The 24,629-nt window shown below is 33.7% G+C and overlaps 1 protein-coding gene across 2 annotated transcripts in view; it reads right to left on the reverse strand.

Moving 5' to 3' along the window:
• The window catches only part of LOC141461286 (uncharacterized), a 359,837-nt gene that overhangs the window by 2,296 nt on the left and 332,912 nt on the right, over positions 1 to 24,629 (reverse strand). Inside the window, exons 8-13 of one of the 2 annotated variants that reach the window (XM_074142197.1) lie at positions 19,974 to 20,065; positions 16,490 to 16,651; positions 4,658 to 4,840; positions 2,420 to 2,515; positions 1,598 to 1,790; positions 1,212 to 1,408 (exon numbers count right to left, since the gene is read on the reverse strand). In XM_074142197.1, the coding sequence (XP_073998298.1) occupies positions 1,222 to 1,408; positions 1,598 to 1,790; positions 2,420 to 2,515; positions 4,658 to 4,840; positions 16,490 to 16,651; positions 19,974 to 20,065 (913 nt within the window). In that variant the 3' untranslated portion in view covers positions 1,212 to 1,221. Of the gene's footprint in view, positions 1 to 1,206; positions 1,409 to 1,597; positions 1,791 to 2,419; positions 2,516 to 4,657; positions 4,841 to 16,489; positions 16,652 to 19,973; positions 20,066 to 24,629 lie in introns of both variants that reach the window. The other variant, XM_074142196.1, reaches the window with a different exon arrangement.

The raw sequence follows: 24,629 nt of genomic DNA on the forward strand, positions 1-24,629 counted from the left end.
AAAAGTAAGCTTTTTAAAATAACTTTATTCTTATCAAATTTACATTCTTAATAAGTGAACTTAACTTGATTTATCGCCTAATGAATTTTTATTTTTTTAACCAAGTAGAAGAATCACTTAAAAATAAAGTTTCTTAAATTTTATTAAGTTCAGACATCTGCATTTAAGTGACTTCTGCAGCTCTGCCACGAAATGACTACAGAATGCAGTATCTGGGATCAACTGAATCTAACAATATCTTCATATAACAAAGAGGGCTCATCTTTAATTTTTCTGCATCTGTTTTATCAGTTTTAAGATTTATCAGTGTAATAAACAAGTTTTAGTACATCGGAATGATAATTGTGTTTCTCAAAAAGCGGACACAGAAATGGAGTAAATATATACTGTAGTACTTCCCGCCATGGATTGTGATTTCTTTACTTACATACTGAAGTGACGATTCAAGATGAATCAGCCTCCAAAAATGAAATAAGATCTACTAAATCGTATGAGTTGAAAGCATAGCTTAATGAGAAAAAAAAGATTGGCTCAAGAGGCTGAACGTCGTAGAGAGAATAGAAAAGCGAATAACATCCTTGGAAAATACTTAACGGATACCCCAGTGAGCTGAGTAAGCTGAGTGGAAGGCCCCAGATTCAGAGTGTTCTGGAAAAAATTAATTGACAAGGCCCAATTCTTCTTAGCCTGCATATACCTGAGATAGATGGCAGATGCTGTTGTATCATACAAGAGAAATATGGAAACCTACACTAAAAAAAAAATCCAAGATTTGTGACCTGAGAAGCTTATTTACAAAGTTTTCTTATCCCAATACTTTTGCACACAAAGCATATTCCTACATGTTCTAATGGGATTACATTTTAAATTTAATCAATTCCAATTATTAATATTGTATATTTTTCCTGAGATTACAAGCCATTTAATTATAAATGTAGTGGAACTGAAGTTTTCTCACTTCTAATAAGACTCTACAAGTGAACTTCTTTCAGAAGGGACTGAAATGATTTGGCAATCCGCATCTTTACTTATCTACCAATCCGATCAGGATTGGGGAAGATAACTAGTTGATAATTTTTTCTTAAGAGAATAAAAATTGCAATAATAATAATAAAACAAATTAATTCAGACATAAAGAAGTTGGTTATAGATGTAGGAGAAGAGGTAGTTGCAGGTATTTTGATAAATTGGAACAAAGTAATCTACCTTACATTATAAGTTTCATGGTTGGTCTATGCATTTATATGTTGTCCTATAGGCTCTTTCATAAACATTTTGATATTCTGGCACTGTTTTTATACAAGATTTCCAATTTCTCGAATCGCATTTTGTTTCAAAATGCTTCTTTAGCAGAAGTCTTCTATAGCCTCTAACATACGGTTCTTGTACGGGTCTATACTCACATTTTCTGAAAGATTGTATTAAAAAAAAATTAATAAAATATTATAAATTTATGCTTCAAATTCCCAGCAAAATACCGAATTAATTAACTTCAAGTTTAGTAAAATTATATAACAAGGAAAAAGAAATTTACAATAGAAATTAGAAAAGCGCGATTATAAAACGAAAGTAAAATATTAAATAAATAAACGCTTACTTGTCATGACATCTTGGTCCTGAAGAATGTGGCTGACAAATGCATATGTTGCCGGGAGCGCATGTGGCTGAATTTTCACAAGGTGGATCGCACAGCGGTTCTTGGCAGAGTTCGCCGGTAGCGTTGTGTGGACATTCACAAAGCCCAGGTCCGACACAGGTACCACCATTCTCGCATCCTGCTCCACAAGTATCTTTCAAACATAGCAAATATTAGAATATGCTAAAGAAATTTATATGATAAAATTGCAAGTTCAATGTTTTAGAAAACAAAGATCCTGCTAAGTAGGTTACTTGTAAAAAAGAAGAATTTTTATCTGTTCTAAGAGTTCTTATTAGTACATTTATATACTTGTTTACTCCATTACAAAATATTTGGAGTCTTACAAGAAATGCTGCGCTCAATTTTCGGCTGTACCATCAAGGCTCTACTTATAAGGATACTTCACTTTACATAAACATCTTCTTCGAATGAGTCTCGTATCTTAAAAACATAAATTTACTGTAGTTTAAAATGAAGGGTATGTGGTATATTTTGCTATAAGGAAATATGATCATATGAGGATGATATTGAAAGTCTGGGGTCATAGATATCCCACTAATTTCCCCATTTTTGGAAAATACTTGAATCAAAGCGAAATTTGTGAGCCCTTATTTCAGAGATCTCTTACTCATATCGTAAAGTTCCCATTTCAAAATGGAATAAAGCTGGAGCTGGTAAAAATGGAGGTGAAGTTGATTTCTGAGAAATTAATCGTGAAAAAAATGGTAATCAATAAAAATATTACAATATATTTTGCTTTTAGTTTTATCATTTACTTACAATTTTGGCAATACTTTCCGCTGGTGTTTGGTGGACATAGGCACTGATTGTTCCCTACGCAATGTCCTCCATTCTGACAGACTGGATCACAAATCGCTGTAAAATTAAAACAATATCAGGCAAGGACAAACAAATCTTTTAAGTTTTGGAAAAGTCTATCATCTCCGTTACCAGAATATATCAGCCATTAAGATGTAGAGCTTGAAGTTATGTTACATTCATAGATTCCACATTCCGGTGGAATGTAATCACTTTTAATAAAAGTGGAACGCACTATAATGAATATCTCAATGGATTTGATAAGGTATTTGAAATAATTTCATTATAGACTAAAATAAAACAACCTTATCGATGAAATGAGCTAGGAAGTCAGCGAAAAAGTTTTTTAATTACTAAGAATGAAAACAAATCTTTGATCATTTGTTGAGCTTAGTTGGATATTTTCTTAAGGAGTAAAATTTGTCACAGATCAATTCGAGCAATCTTAAATACCTACTCAATTATGTTCCTCACATAAATAAAATTTTATTCACTTCTTACAAAAATTAAGACTTCAATATTTTAGAAAATTCAACTTTTTAAATAATAATAAACTATTCGGTCCTTTTTCCTTGTCCAAAAGTTATGGGATCAATCGTATCATTGTTCAATACTATGTCTTGTAGGTGAACTGTTGATACATAGGAATGTTAAACCCATGTAGAATGTAAGATACACAATTGTAGACATTCTGACACTTGGTGACACTTGAATGAAAGCGATTGAATAGTATTGAAGGTAAATGGCAAGAACATGTAACTTTCTGCGTTCCTCAGCAACTTTGTGAACACAAACTCCTCCTTGAAATTGCTAACATTTAGTCTCAGTTTGTTGTCACTAAGTTCAGAGGAGTTTTCGCTTCAAGAGTGCAACATATTCAATCGATACATTGATGTATAAATTTTATTAAAATAAGAAATAGTTTATTCTGACAATCCTTTATCATTTCAGAGAAGAAGAGAATTAATCTTAATTCGTACCATTTACAGCCAGTTAATCTTTTTTATTTTCATTTTCAAAGTCAGAATAGAATTGGATTGATCTAATATTTCTGTGGGTAAACTGACTCATGCAACTGATAATGTTATATGAGCATTAATAGTGTCGGTGTGCTCGTTGTTAAGCTGGAATCCATTAAGAACCCTGAAGAAGAGGCAAATCTATGGAATAATACCGATTGCTTTAGATATGTCTTAAAAAAGACCAGAAATTACCAAAATCTAGCCCAATCGCAACTTTTACTTACACTTTTACACGGAGATCTCAGTTCCTACCACTGGTTAGACTCTTGAATTACGTAGGAGTAGCAGAAGTAACACCACTTTTCATTTTTATTTCTTCAATAGTTTTGCAGCTTTCTGTCACCAGATATTTAAACTAAAAGAGGTTCCTATTTTCCCAGAGCTAACAGTGATTTCCACTCTAGACATTTTCTAGAGCTATTTAGATAAGCAGTCCCGGTTTGCTTGCAGTGGCCTCAAACTCTACAATTATTTTTTCTTAAGTAAAAATATTCTGGAGAAAACTTGAGTAACTTTCTGGGATTAAAAGAATTTATGTTTATATGTATATAATGTGTACTAAGAGTTTATACATGATGTAAAAAATTGAATTATAGCAAAATAGCTTGAGATAAACATGAGGAACTAGTTCCTTATGAAAAAAGTAGTTTGTAATTTTTATTTTATTTTTTGATACGACATTTTTTTATTAGCTTGTTAGGAGAGCGAGCGAGGTTAGAAAAATATCCTACCATTTTCTTAGCTGAACAAAACGAAGTTTTTTCTTTATTTATAACCTATTAACTTTTATTAGTCTCATTGACTGCATGAATTTACTGGAAGTAAATAAATTTAAAAATATATGAACTCAAAAGTTCAAGTGAGCTAAGGAAATAGAGTGCACTATCAGAAATGAGGTCAATTATTTTACAACTCTAATTTCATTCCATTTTTCCACCTACATTTTGAGTACGCACTTGAGTCAAATTTTTAGTTTAGTACAATTTATTAATATTTTTATAGTTTAAATTTTGAATTTAAAGAAAAATCGATCCTTAAAAAGAAAATTAATGGGATTTTTTTGTTCTTTGTTTATACTTGTAAGCTTGACATTATTTTTTTTTAAAGTTGATCTCATTTTAATTTGATAAATTATTCGTACAATAAAAAATAATTGAAAGTAAATTGTAAAACTCACGGGTTTGGCAGATGGATCCAGTAAAATGGCTTGGACACATGCATACCCCTGGCTGGGTGCAGACACCGCCATTCCTACAATGTGGTCTGCACACTGGGGTCTCACAATGGGAACCGCTGTAGCCAGCTTTACAATGGCATTCGCCTCTTTTCTTACAAGTGCCTCCATTCTCACAATGACAATCTGTAACATTTATTTAAAATATATAATTTTAATATATATTTTATTTTTATTATTATATATTATTATTAAAATTAATATATTATATATATATTATTTTTAATAAAATAAATAAAAATAAAATAATTTGTTGTTATTCATGATTGAATAAATTAGATCAATTTGGAAAATTCTATCCTTCTTTTAGAATTGCGCGAAGATACAAGAATTCCATGTAGATGAGTTACCAATTTGTGTATTTGTGAGTGTCACCTTGTCGTTCAACTACAGAACATTGAATGTTGCAGCCACACTGTACATACCTACTAAGAATGTACGTGTATAGGCTCATGCACTCGTGCAGCAACTGCTCGACATTTACCATTTAATTAAGTGAAGTCATGTCCACGTATTTTAGTTTATGTTCCTCGCAAAGCTATCCCAGTGGATGGCCTGTTTTCCATTCCATCCAGCTCTTACTACAGTACGCCAATAGTGGTTTTCCAAACCACCTTTGCTGCTTTACTCTTTTCTAATCCCTAACCAAACCTAACCATTTCCCTAGTTCCCCATTGGCTTGTTGTTCCGGGGACAAACTACTCGTGAGATATTCCTGGGCCAATCGCTGGAGAACTAGTTCCTTTACCACGTTCTAGATAGGAACTCTATCTGCTATGCTCAAATCTTTTCTCTTTAAAGTTATCGATTTCTACTGGTGTTAGGACAAATTATAATTGATATCAGGTCTGTCTAACTTAAATCGTAAAATTTTTGTAATAAACACATCTTCAGTCTCTTTAAAACCATTTTAAGTCTGAAACCATTAGAACTGAAGACTCCTATAATCACCACATGATTGTTTTTTCACAGGTAGCGGTAAGTTCATTTCTTTGCAAGTGGGGTTTCTTTATCAAGAGTCTCTGTGCAATACAGGTTTGGTAAGAAGAAGAAAGAAATGGCCTGACATTTTGATTTAATCGCTAAGAGGTGATCTTTAAGATATAAGATATAAGATCTTTGTCAGCATTAAGAGGATTAAACCTTTCTGATTTCAGACCTTGGAGGCAGCACCCACCTCTGTTCCAATCAAGTACTCTGTTATTCCTTAATAGTACCTCGAACAGAAAATTCAAGCAAAGTGCCGGTTTGTTCTACCAATGTACATTAGTCTATCTGTGGAGAAATCAAACGGCAGAATCAGAAAGAACATTCTTTCCAACGTGATTGCTGATTTTGCTGTCACAACTCATTCAAGTTAATCAAGGAATTTTGAAGATGGACACATTTTCAAGGTCGATGAACTGACTGTACGATGGAAAAGATGTTTTTCCAGCAGTATAGCCTTCCTCAATATGATTATGTTTATGTAATTACTGTCCAACCAGCCTTAACATTTTACGAGATTAAATCATTTTTTTTATGCAGGCTTTTCATTAAAATGCATAATTTCAAACTTACTTAGAAAACTCCGTTTTGTTCAGCTAAGAAAATGGAAGGAAATTTTTCTAACATCACTCGCTCGCTCTCCTTGCTGATGGGTTTGGTGATGTTCAGATGGGAAACTGTACGTAGAGAAAGCCTACATACATAATTCATTGAAAAAGTTGCGAGTGCCTAGACACTGTCACACTTCACAGCCTCCTCGTACCCTCTCTTTTATTTCCTGTCTGCCTTCGCCTCTCTAAACCATAAAAGTCATTTCAATAGGCTCACGACGGTAGTGGAGGCAGCACTGTACCTTTTCCATCCCAAATGGCTCTCATCTCAACCATCCTTTTTTTTTTTGCAAGCATTGAATGGCGGAGGTAGCGGGGAAGGTTTAGCTGTCCCAATTTTAGAAGAGTAGGGAAAAAAATTAATAAAAAAAAGTCCACTGAGAGAGAGAGGGCGAACAATTCGATATTAAAGAGGATTACAAGGCAAATGCTACTGGCTGAAGTTTTTTAATTTTTTTATTACCAACACAAATGGTATTTCCTGTAATGGATTGCGGAAGTTTCCAGAGTTTTGTATTATTTTATTGCTTCTATTACGGATCCTGGGAAAAACTGATGACAACAAATAACAAAAAAATATCAATTTTACTTGAATACTGTTTGGTTCTTTTTGACATACAACTATTTGGCAGAACAGTTTAGATCTGATACCTAAAGCCTTAGGGTAGAACTCCATGATGCCAGAGAATTCCACGAGGAGGCTAGAGTTCACAAAGATCTGTGATCAGAATATTAGTGGATTTTAGAGCAACTATAAAAGCACTCTTCCTTCAACAGAATCTTTTTTTTTTTATGATTAACTTGTTTTATATCAAATTCGACTACATTTTTGGTATGAATTAGGAATTCCCAAGAAAATTTTGTAAAATGGAGTTAAGAGAAAGTCATGTGGTTATTCACTGCACAATTTTTATTCTTTACAACAAATTACACAATTTTTTTTTAATTATTTAAATCAGTCCAATACTCTTTTACATTAATCTTTTCTTTATACTAAAGATTAGTGTAAATGGCCAAAAATTCCGTATCAAAGCTTCATTTCTAGAAAATTCTTAATTAAAAGTTGCGTCCCGTTCTGAAGAATATTGGAAACTCAATTACCTTCTCCTGTTGGATATATTTCAGCCACATTACTTCTGCCCCAGTTATTTTCATGCTATTTCACTTTTAGAGAGGTTTTTAAATACAACCCTAAAATGAACTCCACAATTCCAATTGAAGGTTCCAAATTAAAAATTTTAGGCAATTTTACACTTGTTAATTTTTTCGTAGCTTGGTTATAATTGAAATATAATTGCTATTCATTTTGATAAATGTGTGTTTATTATATTTTATTTTTTCAAATTAATTATTATTATAATTGGAAACTAAGGAAATTCTTCGCAATTATTTTTAATACTGTTGATTTTATCCATCTTTACATTCGTTTTTCTTATTTCTGACCGATTCCAATTACTTTTAATCATTAAAAAGCTTGGGTTACATAACCTCATGTAAGGGGAGGAAGTGGTTATTCTGATTCAGAGAGACCAGGACTCCCTCTAATTCTCTCTAGAATGTCTTTGGAGAGCGGTTTTCCTTTATTTAAAGGAGTCAACTTCTCATAAACACCTGAGAACCATCGCAGTGTCACGTGTGTGTTGCATCCTTTGCTCTTCCTGAGGTGTCTACCCTGAAGTGTCTAGATAGTTAACAAAAGTTGGGAAAATACTTTCCCAGAATATATTGTCCCTGTGGCCAAATTCTTCAAAATCCAATCGCTGAAAACGCTTTTGGTCTTTTTTTCTGTTTTTTAATTTTTTAATTTCCATGTTTTGCAAAATCAATGTGCAATGTTATGATTCAACGGGTGAATTAAAGGCTTGTTTAAATCTTTTCAGTTTTTTTTTGGTAACCATTCTTCTTTTATTCTTATTAACAATAAACTAAATCTTTAATTTTGAAAAAATAGGTTATCTTTAATTATTAATAAAAGAAAGATAATTTAGAAAGACATAATAAAGGGTAATGGTTTAATGGATGTTGTTTGGTCCAATTTCAGAACGCTTTTGTTATCTTAGGAAGTTAGGGAGATACTTCAAGGAAATCGTAGCTACTAGCCTGTGGATGTGACAATATTAAGGACGAAATGATGACAAAGGAAACCGGAAATGTCATAACAACTAAAACCGACTTCAGGCTGAAGTGGTGGAGATATATTGTCTTAAAGTGGGATGCCAGTAGTTAATGCTCTGACAATGTACATCTGGTTTCAACATTTCATAAACACCTACAGGAACCTCTACCAAATTAAGTACAAAACAGATCCTCTTAACAGATGCACAGCATGAAAGTTGAATTTCAAATTAATAAACCAGACACTAATTTAAGTGCTTTCACCAAGTGTAACTAAAATTATCTCGTGATTTTAATTAATTCATAATTAAGAACATTAAAAACGAGAGAATGATAAACAGAACTACCTTTTGTTACAATTATGGTACCATTTCATTGAAGGTGGTGGTGGTGTTACTGTTAAAAATACTTTTGACGGAAAACCATGTCGGCGTTTAAAAAGCTGAAAGAAAATGATCTACCCACGTAAATTGTGTATGCAGCAGAACTTCAAAGTGATATTTTATTTCCAAACTCCACAATATTCGGTCACACAATCACTCTTATCTTTGAAGTAGGAAGATCAAAGTGTTTAGCGACAAAGTGGGCAAAATGTTCACACACTCCTACTTCTTCCGTTCTCCTGGTTTTTTTGAGCGCATTAACTTTTTTCACGTGTTGAGTTTCTTTTCTCTGAAACGCTAAATAATACTGGTAACAGTTTTCCTGTCAGATAAAGGGAGAGTAAGGCGACCACTTTCTTGCACTCTCTTTGTTGGCAGAGCTCTACACAAAGGAAAACGGGCTGTTGATCTTTTCTGTCCTACAACATTTCGTTGACAAGGTCAATGTACACTGCTCTTTGGATCGCGCAAATTTTATTTTAAATCTCGTTCTCATACATTGAACTACTTAAAAAACTGGTTATTTTTACACCTGTGTTCACTTCAAAAAAAATTCTCAAAGTGCGCACACAGGGATAATAAAAAACCGGACTTTTCCACTTTAAGCTTGGGGAACAAGTTCTCTGAAGTTAAAGATTGAACAAGCAGTAGTAGGCGAAATCTCGAAACAGATGAGCAATAAAAAAAGAAGCGCTTATAGAGGAAATAAACAAAATGGAACTGATAAAGAAATAGAAAAACAAAACCTTTCCAACTAATATATATTCCTACAGAGATTAAATTTATGAAACGATTGCTATATACTGGGATGTTCCGCATTAATATTTCTTAATAGAAAGGTTTGGCTGAATATTGGACAGCGGCTTTTATATGTGGGCCTTAGCTGAACCAATATGAACCACAAGGATTAACAAGGAAATATTAAGGTAATCTTAGAATAACATACCTGTCTGGGTGTATATGACCGAACTGGGATCGTCTATTTTAATAGAAGTGATTCACTAGGTAGTAGTGAACCGCATATCAATTCTATAACCCACCAAAGCCTAACTCTAATAGCAGTTATTGTAAACTGGTAATAACAAAAGTCCTGTCCATTCATTCGTGAAAACTGTTATGTATGGGGAAATTGGAGAGGGTTTTCCTTTTCATTTAATAGGAAATTCATTTTTCATTTCATTTTTTTTAAGACAATAACGATTTGACCATGTCAGTAACATCAACTGAAGAATATATTGCAAACACATTATTATCTTTGCACAATTATAATAACTTGGAGGAGAGAATGGTGAATCACCTAATTGGAAAAGATGTGGATGACGCAGTTCCCAGTTCTTTTAATACCCACTACAGAACTTATAGTTTGCTAGGTGGTTGTGAAGGCTATTTAAAAAGCGAAGTCCCATATAAATAAATTAAGAATTATTTCCCAACTATACTTATCTCTGGAAAGCACACAAACCGTTTAAATTATCAAAATTACTCTGTCAAATTCTGCCTTGACTCTGTCCACTATGTAATGATGATTTAGATAATATTTTACATCTACTCCAAAGATGTCCGGTACTCAATCAATACAGAAAAGTTCATCACTGAGTATTTCTCTCACCACTCTGTTAGTGACAATAGTAATAAAATTACCGATCTATTGACTACATATGATCAAGATACTGAGAAAGTCAATAATATCTTGAAGCTCCTTGCTCGCCTTATATTATATTATAACATTTCTAAACTATATACTGTAGCCATAATAATAATTTAAAAAATAAATAAAATGTAGCCATTTTAGCCAATATTCCTATTATTATTAACTGTTATTTTATTTTAGACTAATTTCATTTCTGCAATAAACCATTGAGTTGATTGCCTTTAGTTACAATTTATCCTTCTATATCTTTTTCTAATTTTGTCCTTACAATCATGAGATTGTTCTCTTTAGTTAATTAAATGATACCTGATACTTTTTCTGTACTTAATTTTACCAATATATACAAAATAATTAATGTTGTATTAAAACTGTAATAAATTTTGTATTTATAAATTAGTAAGATCAACCCTTGCTATGAGATCTGTAATCTCTAAAAGCAAAAAGGTTTCCTTTCAATTCAGCACATTATCAATCAAAATTCTGAATATATCTTTCATAGTGTAATGTAACTTTTAGAGGGAGAATTGTGATAGTGAGTATTGTGTATGTGTATGAGAAAGAGAAAGAGAAACTAATGCACATTGTCGCTCCTAGCAACAATTAAAGCATTCATAAATTATTCATTTATTGTAATTGCTAATGTATTTTAACTGGTAGACAAGACTGGCTACTACCACCACTGGCAAGCCTAATCTAATGGTTGTGTACATTGGCCTAACACACTTCAATGTAGTACCCCACTAAGTTTCCTTATACCCTCGGAGTACACACTCTGTACATTGCCTGCCATCTATGGAGTAAATAACCCAACTGTAGTGAATGTTAATTCAGTAAGAAAATTGTTTTACTTGTTGTAGAATGATTATTTTAAAAGCGCGATACAAGAACTTTTAATTTTTAGTAACTAATAAAATAGCAGCTAGTTATTTATTAGCTGAAGACCGCGATTCGCCTGGGCGTGCATTATTAATATTAAATCAAATATAATTGGAGAGTGTATAAGGGATAGATGGAATATTTCATTCCATTTCAAAACAATTTTAATCTTTCCATCAACCAGTACTAGAATGGACTCTGAAAGATGTTTCGAACTGTTCAAATGGGACAAGTCATTGAAGAATAAAAATCAATGATTCTTTGGACCAATCACTATACTTTTGGCTGCTGGTCAATGTAAGCCAGACTTAATAATTAGCTTAGCATAGACTGAAGGAGCTTTTTGAGCGTTTCTTTCAAAATGAGACTCAAAAAAAGTAAATTAATTTTTTAATACCTGACTTTTTAGAAAAAAACATTTTCAACGACGGTTCTTGTATGCCGATCAACTTTCTATGAATCCTAAACAAACAAAAAATCTTCATTATATTTTTCAGGAATCCATCGCTTTTCCTGGTGTAACCAATACATAGTGAAAATTTAGGAAAAATAGTTTTTTCCCCAAAACTTTTTTATTTAGGTACATAGTTTGAGAAAAGATTGGCAAAAAATCGACATACTTCCGGCTGATCCAGTCATGAAGACTTCTTGTTTCACATTCAATGAAATAAATAAATATACATCCAGTCATGAAGACTTCTTGTTTCACATTCAATGAAATAAATAAATATACATCCAGTCATGAAGACTTCTTGTTTCACATTCAATGAAATAAATAAATATACATCCAGTCATGAAGACTTCTTGTTTCACATTCAATGAAATAAATAAATATACATCCAGTCATGAAGACTTCTTGTTTCACATTCAATGAAATAAATAAATATACATCCAGTCATGAAGACTTCTTGTTTCACATTCAATGAAATAAATAAATATACATCCAGTCATGAAGACTTCTTGTTTCACATTCAATGAAATAAATAAATATACATCCAGTCATGAAGACTTCTTGTTTCACATTCAATGAAATAAATAAATATAAAAATTAATGAAAATAAAAGGTTTTCTTTTTTAAAACAGACTTCACCTTTAGACAGGACCTTTCTTTAAACAAAAAGACCCCCTACTAAACCGTTGGAAAAAATGTAGAAATTATTGCAATATTTATTATAAAATCATTATATTATGTATTACATTGTAACTATATAATTCCATTTTCGCTAATTTCCAATGCTTGACAATTAAAAAAATACTACCAAACTTTGTTCTTCTAAATTGTAAATAAGCGAAATTCCTTAAGAGTTGGCTCTTCTGATGACTACAATGGCAGAAATAATTTTTGATAGCACTAATTCTCGATGTTATGTTTAACAACAATTTTAGTTTCTTTCTAAGAATAATGGTACTTTTCTAGGCTAATGGAAACAACCATCATAAAGGCGATGAAAGGTGAATGCTGCTAGTGCTCGTAATATCCTCTAGTCACGCAATATTTCTGCTATAGCATTGGCTGCTTTTATTTGCCGAAAACCCCGAAGGGAGATAAATAAAGGGAAAAATGAAGTGTTAGGGAGGTGGAAAAGTTAAGGTGTTGGGTCACGTGACCTCTACAACACTTGACATTTCCACTCTACTCTTCTATTCACATTGACTCACTCATACAAACACTGCCTTGGTGAGAGTGCAACTGTATAATAATAATAATAATAATACTACTACTTATACGGCCTAACTTAACTTTCTCATGCATAATGCATCTTGTGTGCGGTCTGCGACTTGGGAAAGAAATGCCGCCTGTAGCTATACACTGTCGCTACTGTTTCTAAACTTTGGCAGCAACGTTAGCAGCACAAATTGCGTCCGACTTGAGGAGCTACTAAGACAGTGAAAGCCTTACATAGTTTGCATTATCTGAATGCAATTTCATCACAGCTCTAGCCGCCTTACCTATTCAAAATAATTCATTATTTATGCATTATGTATCGTTACGCTCGTTATGTCGCACTTCTGCTTATTGTTATAAGAGGAAGTATTACCATCACTAGAAATGATCTATGCAAATTCTTGTAAGCTTCAGGGTGCCCTTTTTCGCTTTTTTTTTTTGGAGTCCTGGGACATTAAACATGGATTACGTCAGAGGCACACTTTATGTCCTTAGTGGACTTCTTGTGGTTTTCCCTAGCTAGAAAATTGTGTTTCATTGCGAGAATTTCCCAATTTCTTTAGATATCATTGTGAAAACTCAGCAGGGAATGATGTTAATAACTCAATGTGGGTGGCCAAGTTATTAATGTTTTGATTGTAATCTTCATCACAGAAATAAAAAAAAATAGGAGAAGATAATAATCGTGAGACGATAGAAAGGGAAATACAATGAAAAAATGGGAATTAAAAAAAATCCGAACGTGACCCAATTAATATGAGAACTGTTTGCAGAATGGTGCGGTTCGGCAGAGGGATGGAAAGGATTTATCCCCGTTCTCTATAGAGAGCAAGTTCAGCCGGCCCAGCGGGTGGAGAGCAAGAACGGGACCTTTACTGGTAAATCGATGTAGGATCTCCTCCTTGGCCACCGGCCCTAAGTCCTCTACATACCGCATTCAACCTCCTACCAAAACCATCTTCCAAACAGAAAAAAAAAAGAAGCAATTTTTATCAATGGGCTTAGGAGTTACGTTACAAGGGGAGGAAGCACAAGACTCTATTGTGAAATATGTGTTCGATTAGGGAATAGGTTGCTACCAATTAGGGAGCCCGGCTAAATCCTATTGTACCTATTTTATTCTGTTCTAATTCTTTTCTTCTATTCCTTATTCCTAAGCTCCAAACTGAGTTCTGCATTGGTTTGTTAATCTATTTTCATTGTAATAGTTTGTAATTTGATTCTCTAGAAACTTTTTCATTAATCTCTTATAAAATATGTAATAAACTTACATTTCTTGATTTATTAAAAAGGATTGGCTAAATTTTGTAAAAGTGAAACAGAGTTCTTAAGATGTTTTTAAAATTCTGTTTAATAAATTTGGATTTTCAGCTCGTGAAAAAATAGATAAAAATATTCTAACATTTTATTTTTTGAACGGCTTCAAAATTTATCACTCCAATTAACGTTTTGGGAAGGACTTAGTTAAATAGGATGGCCCTGATATCAGAACCGGATTTCAGCTAGTTAGTGCCCTTAGAATGACTCTTTACTCGGTGTCCAGCAATGAACCGTGTTGTCTGGCTAGAGAGAACGTTGTTCAGAGAGCGGTATTTTATAGCATTATAAAATATAGTAAAAATGGTCCATTAGAGTTGTAATATTGTACAAAAGTTAGAGGATGTGTGTATTTTAATATCAGCTTTTGTTAGTGAGAGATGGAAGTGGATAGGGCAAGTAAGGGCTAGCGGACGATGAATGAATAAATTATCTAGTTTAGAGATTTAAAATTTGAAGAGCAAGTTGAATAGAACTACATTGATGTTTTAAAGCGCAGTTTACTGTTATGGAAGTTTATCAGTGTTATTGTTAGCACGCTGTCTAGATAGATCTTTGCAAACAGCATACAAACATTCCAATGTTCATGTAAATTAGTTCTAGCCCATGGTAGATTTCCTCCGCTACTCTTTTCATTTACACCAAAACAACAATCACAAACTTGTTTTTGTTTTACAAGAAGTTTTGGGGGCGAGTTGAACTATTTTCTTTAATGATCGGTTGAATTGTTCCATTGCTTAACAACTTTGTTCTGGTTTAAATAATTTTATTCTAAAAAAAAACAAAACAGAAACCAACTTTTGTTCGGTAAATAACAATTTGTTCTGGTTAAGTAAAATGGCAGAAAAGGACACTAGAGATAAGTTAAAACGGCGACATAGACCAACCGGCAGGAAGTAAAGAACGTTTGTGAAACCACTCTCATGACTTTTATTCTCTAAAATTCTTCTCATGGTTATAACAAAACCTGAGACTAGAGTAATGAGCCGTATTACAAGTACGACCCTCGGCCAGTCCTTAAGGGCTTCCAACACCTGGGATCAAGTGGTCTCAACTACGCTTATGCATACTACTTTACCAAACCTCGTTTAGTGCAATTAAGATTAAAGGCTGACTATTTTTGATCGATAAATTTATTGAAAAACGTAACCACCTCGATATCTACCAAAAACGGGCCTTAATCGAATTTTCCTGGGCAAATATTTCAAGCAAATTGTAGATTTAATCAAAAACAATTAGTGTAACAAGTTTGATGAGTCGGTTGAAGTCATTTTCAAGAAAACGCCCCCCCCAAAAAAAACAGAAACAAAGAGGCTAAAAGAAAGCATTTTGTCGGATCCCGTGGTGGTACCTAAATCAAAATGAAGATCTCAAATTATTTATAAAACGAATATTTAAATTTTGTTTATGGATTTTAGTTAATCTCAAAAACCAACTATTGATTTATGATTATTTATAATTCTATTGACTCTTATTTGAAGATAAGCGCATAGAGACAAAATGACGTGGTCTTATTATACCACTTCAACTCAATTATACAAGTTTGCGTTTTATATTATGTGAGGGTGAATGCTTGCTAAATGACAAGTGCGGTTTACCGCTTCATTGTCAATGCAGCTCAAATATTTATACATGGTTTCTCTCGCCTCTTTGTGGGATTAACGAAAACAAAAGGTAGCTTTATGTCATTATTACATGCAACAATAATGTTTCTTGTATTCTGGTTTTAAAGTGGATTGCTTTTAAAGTATTTGAAATGCTAGCTTATGACGTTAGATCAAGATTAGACTTTGAGAGAACATCAGAAAGCGGAAGTCAATGCCATTAAATATAAGCAAATATGACTATATATATATTTAAATAACATGGAGCAGTTTCCAAACTTTGTCGTTACGAAATCTAGATTTTTCATGACGCCCTATGTCAAATTCTATCTAGACTATCTTTGCGAACTAGCTAAAACGTAAAATAAAGTAGAGCGTTTTTAAATATAATTTTTTTTTTAAGTGGACTTATCATCTAATTACCAACTGCACATCAAGTAAACGTGATGAATGTCTGTGAATGACAAGAAAAGATGTTATTAATGATGTTCATCCAGACTATTCATTACGAATATTGATTATTACATCTTTTAGATAAACTTACAAATAAGTATTGGCTTCTTACCAGAATTCGATCTGCGCCTATTAAAACATGGACCAGAATTGCACGGCCTGGTTTCCTTCCTTTTTATGCAGTTATCTTCTACGCACAAAGACTTCCTGTGTTGTACTCCAAGGCCGCATGTTGAACTGCATGCTGACCACTCAGTCCATTCTGTAGCAGTTGCTGTTGAAACACAAAATTAATTTAATATTGCGACATTTTAGGATACAGAGCAATAATACGATTAACTCGTAGCCGGATTGAGATAATTTCCTAGAACGGTATGTAGGTGGATACAGTTATTAAACTATACATAACACTTATTCCATTATTCGGATACGTAGGAACCTCTTACATCTCGTTGAACGTGAAGGACAGCGTTGCCTGACATTAAAGTGCTCTAAGGCGGGCAGCTCCCTGAGAAGGAAAATTATCAATTCAAAAAACTTACGGCTCTAACCTTTATTAGTATAAATAAATGAAAGGTAATCGACAAGATGGGTGCCAGTAAAGTGCAAAACCAGCTGATGAAAGATCGATTGTCTGGGGAAATATTCCAGAGATATGAATTCCATATTAGCCTTATTTCGCTCCATAGGTGCAAGCAGACTTACGATTGCTTACGATGTAAATTGGTACTCACCTCCCCTTTGGTCTTGGAAGTATTTACAGCGTGAGCGGAGAACCGCTTAATCCATTATTCTTAAACTATTCTCTCGTCTTATCTCTCTTGAAGGGGAAGCTGTGAAGATTAAACTGCGTCAGTGTGAGAAGGATGAAAAGGGGTATAGTTCATCTTTAAAATACTCTTATCGTGGTAAATGTTAACATCTTCAAAATTTGTTTTTTTAATGTACTCCAGTATCTGATGTCTTTACTCTTATATTTTGTGACTTAAATAACGAAAAGTGGCCGGTATCTCCGAAGAATTCACTTTATACTGGAGCTCTGTGTATGGAGGGAGAGCTTCTAGTATGAGGAAATCCAGAGCGAACGTATTACCTTCAATGATACGTCTTGTCTGATAAGAGTTAACTGATAACAGTCAGGTAGATAAGCGCAATTTTGAGGTTGCTGGACGATAGTTCAAAGCCGCATTAGATCGCGCAGGTTTAAGATGTCACAGGTGTTCGTCTTAGGTTCAATGATTTAATGGCTTTTCGGAATATTAACTAGAACTAAAGACAACGATCAAGCAGATGCCATCTTCCAATTAGACATTTGCTTGATCTCATATTGCAAGTATTATTTGCCACACCTTTCTACAACCACAAAAGGTAAACTTTCAAGACGCATTTCATTAACATGTACTATATGAGTTAGAAAAGAGTTAATAAAGTTCACAACTCGTAATTTTAAACGTTTAATCTAGAACGTCGACAATAATAGCAAGAGCTAAATCCAATGACTATTCCAAATTTTTATTTTTTTTTGTCTGGCATTTTAATCAAAAAGCTTCGATAAATCAATAAACTTTTTCTACCAATGATTTCTGTTAATTACAAAACTCTTCCAGTAGAAGGGAGTAATAAAGAAAAATCTAAATAAATTGTATTCAATATAAAACAACAAATACTGTTGGACCAATCAGAAGCGGATTCTGGATAGTTCAATAAAGCGTTTGATATGTCTAACTTCGTTTTCCTTTTTTTAAGAAATAACAATTTTAATTAAACCTAATTTATCAAAAGTTCCACGTTTGGAGGGAAGAATACAGTGATAAATTAAATGTAAATTAAATTTTTGAAAAATCAATTAGATATAAATTTCAAACAAGCGGAATTAAATTCGAGAGAGTAGTGAGTGGTGAGTAGAGGTGTTTGATTCACACAGCTATTTTGGAAATTTAAAACACATTCGTTCTAGAATTTAGGCTAGATGTTTTAAATAATAAATTATTGCACGTGCATTGCACAATACTTTCGCAATACTTTATGGTGGGTTTACGGTCAGCATACGTTGGAGAATACGTTCAATATCACGCTGTAAATACTTCCGAGACCAAAGGGGAGGTGAGTACCAATTTACATCGTAAGCAATCGTAAGTCTGCTTGCACCTATGGAGCGAAATAACGCTAATATGGAATTTATATCTCTACGAGTATTTCCCCAGACAAATCGATCTTTCAACTGCTGGTATTAAACTTTACCCATCTTGTCGATTACCTTTCATTTATTTATACTACGTAATAAAGGTTAGAGCCGTAAGTTTTTTGAATTGATAATTTTCCTTCTCAGCGAGCTGCCCGCCTTAGAGCACTTTAATGGCAGTCAACTCTGTATGAATGTATTTAAAAGTTGTAGAATGATGGAAGAAAATGATTAGAGAAGGATTACGTGATTTTAATTTCGGTTAAGCTATAAGGATGGCAGGAGCACAGAGTACTGCTCCATACATTTGCTGTAGTTTATGTAAATAGTTGTATATAGTAGAGGGATGAATGTGTGAAGCGAATGTATTTATAATGGAGAGTGAGTGATATTCTAGTGATAAGCACCTAGACGATGCTGGCTGTACGGCGAAAGCCAATGCCAAAAAAAAAACTCTGTCCATCACCTTCAACGAGATGTAAGAGGTTCCTACGTATCCAAGAATATCAAACTGGACACGAACATTCCTATCACCCAATGCAGGACAATATTTTTGACTTCATCTATCCTAGCAAACTGGTTTTTGTTTTCCAGATGTCATCCACCTTCAGCTTGTGAATAGAAAAATTTGACTTCCACTAATACAACTTCTGTTATATACTTCCATACTCCAGGTAGATGAAAATAGGAGAAACTGGCTCGAATTTCAATAACCAATCATGCTAAGATGGATGAAATCTCTTATGTCCTTAACCAATCCAATAAAATAATGCCGGCTACTTTGAAGGCTACAAAATTAACTGGAATCGGTACGTTTGGTTATTAATTAAGATCAGGGTTAGTTTAAACTGAGAGGATTTAAGCAAAGGCTTCTTTAAGTATGATCTAGCATGCAATTACGGACGTTGCACAATGAAGCATCTCTATATATACATATATCTTTATGGGGCATTCTCTGTTCTTCTAGGGAACATGTTAGCACTGATCCATAGGTATTTTTTTGTTTTTATTAGATTCTGCATAACGACCAATCAGATCTATAGTGTCTCCATTCAACCCAGTTGATGAAAGGAACCCAAATTCTCTAGGGAAGTTCTAGAATGAGCGGTGAGAGGCGGCACTTGGATAACAACTTTCTAGGATCAACGTATCCCGCCGTCCCTAGAACCTGATTCACGCGAAAACCCTTCGCTTTTAACGGAGAGATGTTACCCGGCACGTATCGCATGGTACCTTGGATTGAACTTACGAGTTTGCCTGTGGTTAAACCTACTCTACAAGCCGTATTTATATTATATTATTTTTACAGAGACGCCCTAAAGAATTAACAAATCCACCCAAAGGTCAATCTAAAATATAATCCTCCAAAATAGCTTCAAGACGTTAAATAATAGATCAAAGTTCTCATAGCTACCATAATCAGCTGTGGCTCCGCTTCCTTCAAAATCTTCATCATCTGTGATCAATTGGTTTTGATCAATACGTGACATCCAACTTTTCGGATATCTGCAAGAAACAAAAAAAGGCAGATTTTTTTATTACTTAGTACATGGTCTTATCTCTTTAAAAATGACTTTCTTAAATTTAGATTCACAATCTTAGTACAATGCTTCCATGCTTAATTCAATGCTTTAAGATTGTAGGTGATTTTGAAAATGTTCCTCGAGTTGTAAGATTTAGAGCCTTAGATATCATAGCCTTCGATTTCGACTAATTAACTGAGGAGCTTCTGTTTTGCTTATAAAATAAATGAAAAATACCCACCGGAAAAACAGGGAAAAATAAGGCATCGTTTTAATAAGAAAAAGCTTAACTTTTTTTTCTGTCCAATTTAAAAAAGGTATCAATTCAGTCCATTTTCTTTCACTAATTGCATCCCGTACGTTCATTATGAACGGGACATTTATTAACAAAAATAATGAACTGGGAAAGAAAGTCACATATGTTAAAACAATGATCATAAAAAATAGGGAAAAAAGAGGAAACTGTAAAACATTTTCCTGGTTTATCTTCCAACAAAGTTCATTTTAATTCAAAAACTTACAACACTTTGCAACTACTTTGTTTACCTGCATGTGCATTGCTTATAACAGAATGCAGTACTAATTATCTTCTCTGGAAAATTCCAGTAAATGTAACAAATAATTGTGATAATGTAATCAATAAAAAATTTATTAAACTTAAGTTGTAGACATTTGACACGGAACAAAATAATACTGAGGATTTATCTCTGCTAAATCTTTGAATATCAAGTTGTCTTTATCTTACAATAAACGGAATAATCAGACACTGAAGATCTAATCACATGAAGATAAAAGTTGAGGTGATGGACTTAACAAATTGAAATACAAATATTTTTCATCCCTTTCATATCTAACACACAATCTTCAATTTAGTCAATCTTACACCAACGCGAAACTATCTGATCTGGTTCTTAAAACACCCACAATATATCCAGCAGTGTACTAGTTTAACCTAATTTCTAGTGAACTTTCAACAAAAAATAGTTTCTTCACAGCTATATTCTGCTGAAAGCGGCGCATAAAATCTGACGTCAAACACCCACAATATATCCAGCAGTGTACTAGTTTAACCTAATTTCTAGTGAACTTTCAACAAAAAATAGTTTCCTCACAGCTATATTCTGCTGAAAGCGGCGCATAAAATCTGACGTCAAACACCCACAATATATCCAGCAGTGTACTAGTTTAACCTAATTTCTAGTGAACTTTCAACAAAAAATAGTTTCTTCACAGCTATATTCTGCTGAAAGCGGCGCATAAAATCTGACGTCAAACACACACAATATATCCAGCAGTGTACTAGTTTAACCTAATTTCTAGTGAACTTTCAACAAAAAATAGTTTCTTCACAGCTATATTCTGCTGAAAGCGGCGCATAAAATCTGACGTCAAACACACACAATATATCCAGCAGTGTACTAGTTTAACCTAATTTCTAGTGAACTTTCAACAAAAAATAGTTTCTTCACAGATATATTCTGCTGAAAGCGGCGCATAAAATCTGACGTCAAACACCCACAATATATCCAGCAGTGTACTAGTTTAACCTAATTTCTAGTGAACTTTCAACAAAAAATAGTTTCTTCACAGCTATATTCTGCTGAAAGCGGCGCATAAAATCTGACGTCAAACACCCACAATATATCCAGCAGTGTACTAGTTTAACCTAATTTCTAGTGAACTTTCAACAAAAAATAGTTTCCTCACAGCTATATTCTGCTGAAAGCGGCGCATAAAATCTGACGTCAAACACCCACAATATATCCAGCAGTGTACTAGTTTAACCTAATTTCTAGTGAACTTTCAACAAAAAATAGTTTCTTCACAGCTATATTCTGCTGAAAGCGGCGCATAAAATCTGACGTCAAACACACACAAAGAGGATAGAGGAAGCCCTAAAATGCACCTTATCTAAAGGAGCAACCCTATCAGTTTTTCACTAACCAAGGGTCCTGGGATTAACTGTCTGAATCCTTCTATCTCTTTTCCAATTAACGTCTCATTACTGAGCTTAAAGTTGAGCCAGAAATTCTCCTTAAGTGAGCAGTGTAAAGCCGAAGATAGATAAGGAAGTGGCTAAAATGTATTTTATTCTCTTAAACGGATCTAGCCACTTTTATAGCCATTTAGTATCTGGCATTCCAACACAGTATATCTAAGTACTTAGCACTGACTGCTCAATATGTCGAACGTCATCAAGTCTAGACACCAAGGATGATAGTGTGCTCGTATCATTCATTGGAGGCAAGAGTAATCGTCCTTAATCACAAATGAAAATATCGTAGCCTTTTCTTGGTCTAAAATTTTCTGTACCAATTTTCCGAAGAATGTTGTTGCAACTTTTCTATTCTTGGGCTTGCCCTGACTTGGTAAGGCAGACGTTTACAAAAACTAACATACGCTTTCATTTACAGGAGTCCTACTGTTTTTTTTTTTCACCTTTTCTAACTTGTCAGCCTTCTTCTTCTAATCTTCCTGGAAAACTACACTGAGGATGACTCCTTCAGCAAAATGGAGACTTATGTGATTGGGGATTATCTCAATCTTGGACTCATACCGTACAAAGAGATATATCGTTGGCCGCTCCTAGGAGCGATTTTCCGGGGGTACCACGAATACAGACCATCAAAAATAGAAATAAGATTTCCCCCCGACAAAAATATATATAAACCTTTTTAGAGCTTGTCTCTTGGATTATAGTTTTGCAGACTCGACTCCAGAACGATGCTGCCAATGACCTATTTATGGTATCCTATTTATGATGTGATATTTATGGTATCCAATCAATAAAAGAGAGTTTCTCTGTTACTCCGGCACTGCCTTAAATGTTTATACTAATTTTAAGCGTTTTTTCTATTAGTAAAGGTGAAGATAATAGAAGCACAAATGAACTGATACTCCTGACAAAAAGCGCTGAGCACTCACAAAGTTGGCATTGCTAAGAGTCGAAAGCAATATATCCAACGACCTTAAAGGTATACCCTATTCAGAATACTTGTTAGCCTCTGCAATAATGTTGATGCAGAGGTTGCAGTGATGATTTGGGTCGCTAAAGAAAATAAAGAGGTAAAATAGATTCGATACCAGGTTACCAATACCTGGAATGGGAAAACTAATACCGACAAAAATGATTTATGAGGACTCCAGACTTTATAGTTGGGTGGGATAGTACCTAGTGCCGAAGGAACATTTATTTATTAATAAAAAGAAAAATTATTTCCCAAGAAGAAAAAAAAATATTTTAGATCCACTTCCAGTGGAAAAAATGTAGAAGTGAAAGAACTGGTGCAGCGCCACCCATGATTTTCATATTTCACAAATCTTGGTAATATTTTCTAGTTCAACTGGCAATTTTACGCTCTTAGAAAAATATGAAAGCATAGTTTATTATTGGACTGCAGAAAATTTTTCCACCATTACTCTGTTTCTTTGATATTATACATACAACATAAGCTATTTCTATTCGGATTAAGGTGGAAAAAGGAAAACTTCTAAGTATGATTTTCTATCTTATATATTGTTAAAGGAAATGCAAATATTTCTAACTCTTAACCCTTTTCAGAGGAAGTATTGCAGTCGTCCAGGTTTATGTGTTCGGTTGTCACAGGAAATAAAGTTTTAATGTATCTGAATATGACAAAGTGTTTTCCTTTAATGTTCCTTTAGGAGCGTCTTAATAAGGTTTAAATTAAATAATTGACAAACAGGATGCGGCACTTTACTCATTGTTAAACATTTTTGTCGTTGTTGATAATTTGTTGAAAGCGATGCCAAAGATTTCCTTTAATTTGATACAACTGATCGTACATGCCTTTTTAGGGCCTTTAAAAGAAAGTTTCTCCTAGGTTTTTTAGTTTAGGATACTTTAGGTTATGGTTACGTTTTTCTTTTTTGGCTCAATTTACGCGGTTATGTATTGCTAGGGGAGTTCTGCTGAAAAGCTAGCTGAGAGATCCAATCTTAAATGTGTTCACAAGTGATACTGTACAAGTCTACAACAGTTTTTGAACCCAAATTAATACTAAAACTAATATTCCCTTTACAAAAAAACAGTTCAAAACCAAGGTGAATGTAAAAAAAAACCCTTAACGGCGGCTGCCTAGAAAGTTACGGGCTGTCCTAATCAAGTAGCTTTTTAAGTGACTTATATTTTCACTACTTAACATTTTGGAAAGAAGTTTCATACTCAATTTTTTTTTTGAGCATGCATTTTCTTAAGAAGATGGATAATGCTGGGATTCATGAGATTGCTCAAAGCGACACGCCCATCATCATTTGCTTTTAGTCGACTCTTGGACTTGTTTTTAGGCGCTCTACGTAAAGCTCGACATCCCACTCACCACGCGTCGCCGCACACGCGTCCGCATGTCAAATAAATATATTATTATTTTAAAAATGTTAAGTGTTTCGCGGACCAGTTTGGGAACCACTGCATTAGGTTAAAGCAAAGTTGTATAATTGTTGCATAAAATTGCCTTTTTTCCACTACCCCCCCAAGCACGGCTTTAAGGGGTTTTAAAGGCATGAGAAGGTTTTTCTTTGTTTTT

This window comes from Rhodnius prolixus, unplaced genomic scaffold (assembly GCF_049639745.1).
Source record: "Rhodnius prolixus isolate KJV_2025 unplaced genomic scaffold, Rpr scaffold_6, whole genome shotgun sequence".
NCBI lineage: Eukaryota > Metazoa > Arthropoda > Insecta > Hemiptera > Reduviidae > Rhodnius > Rhodnius prolixus.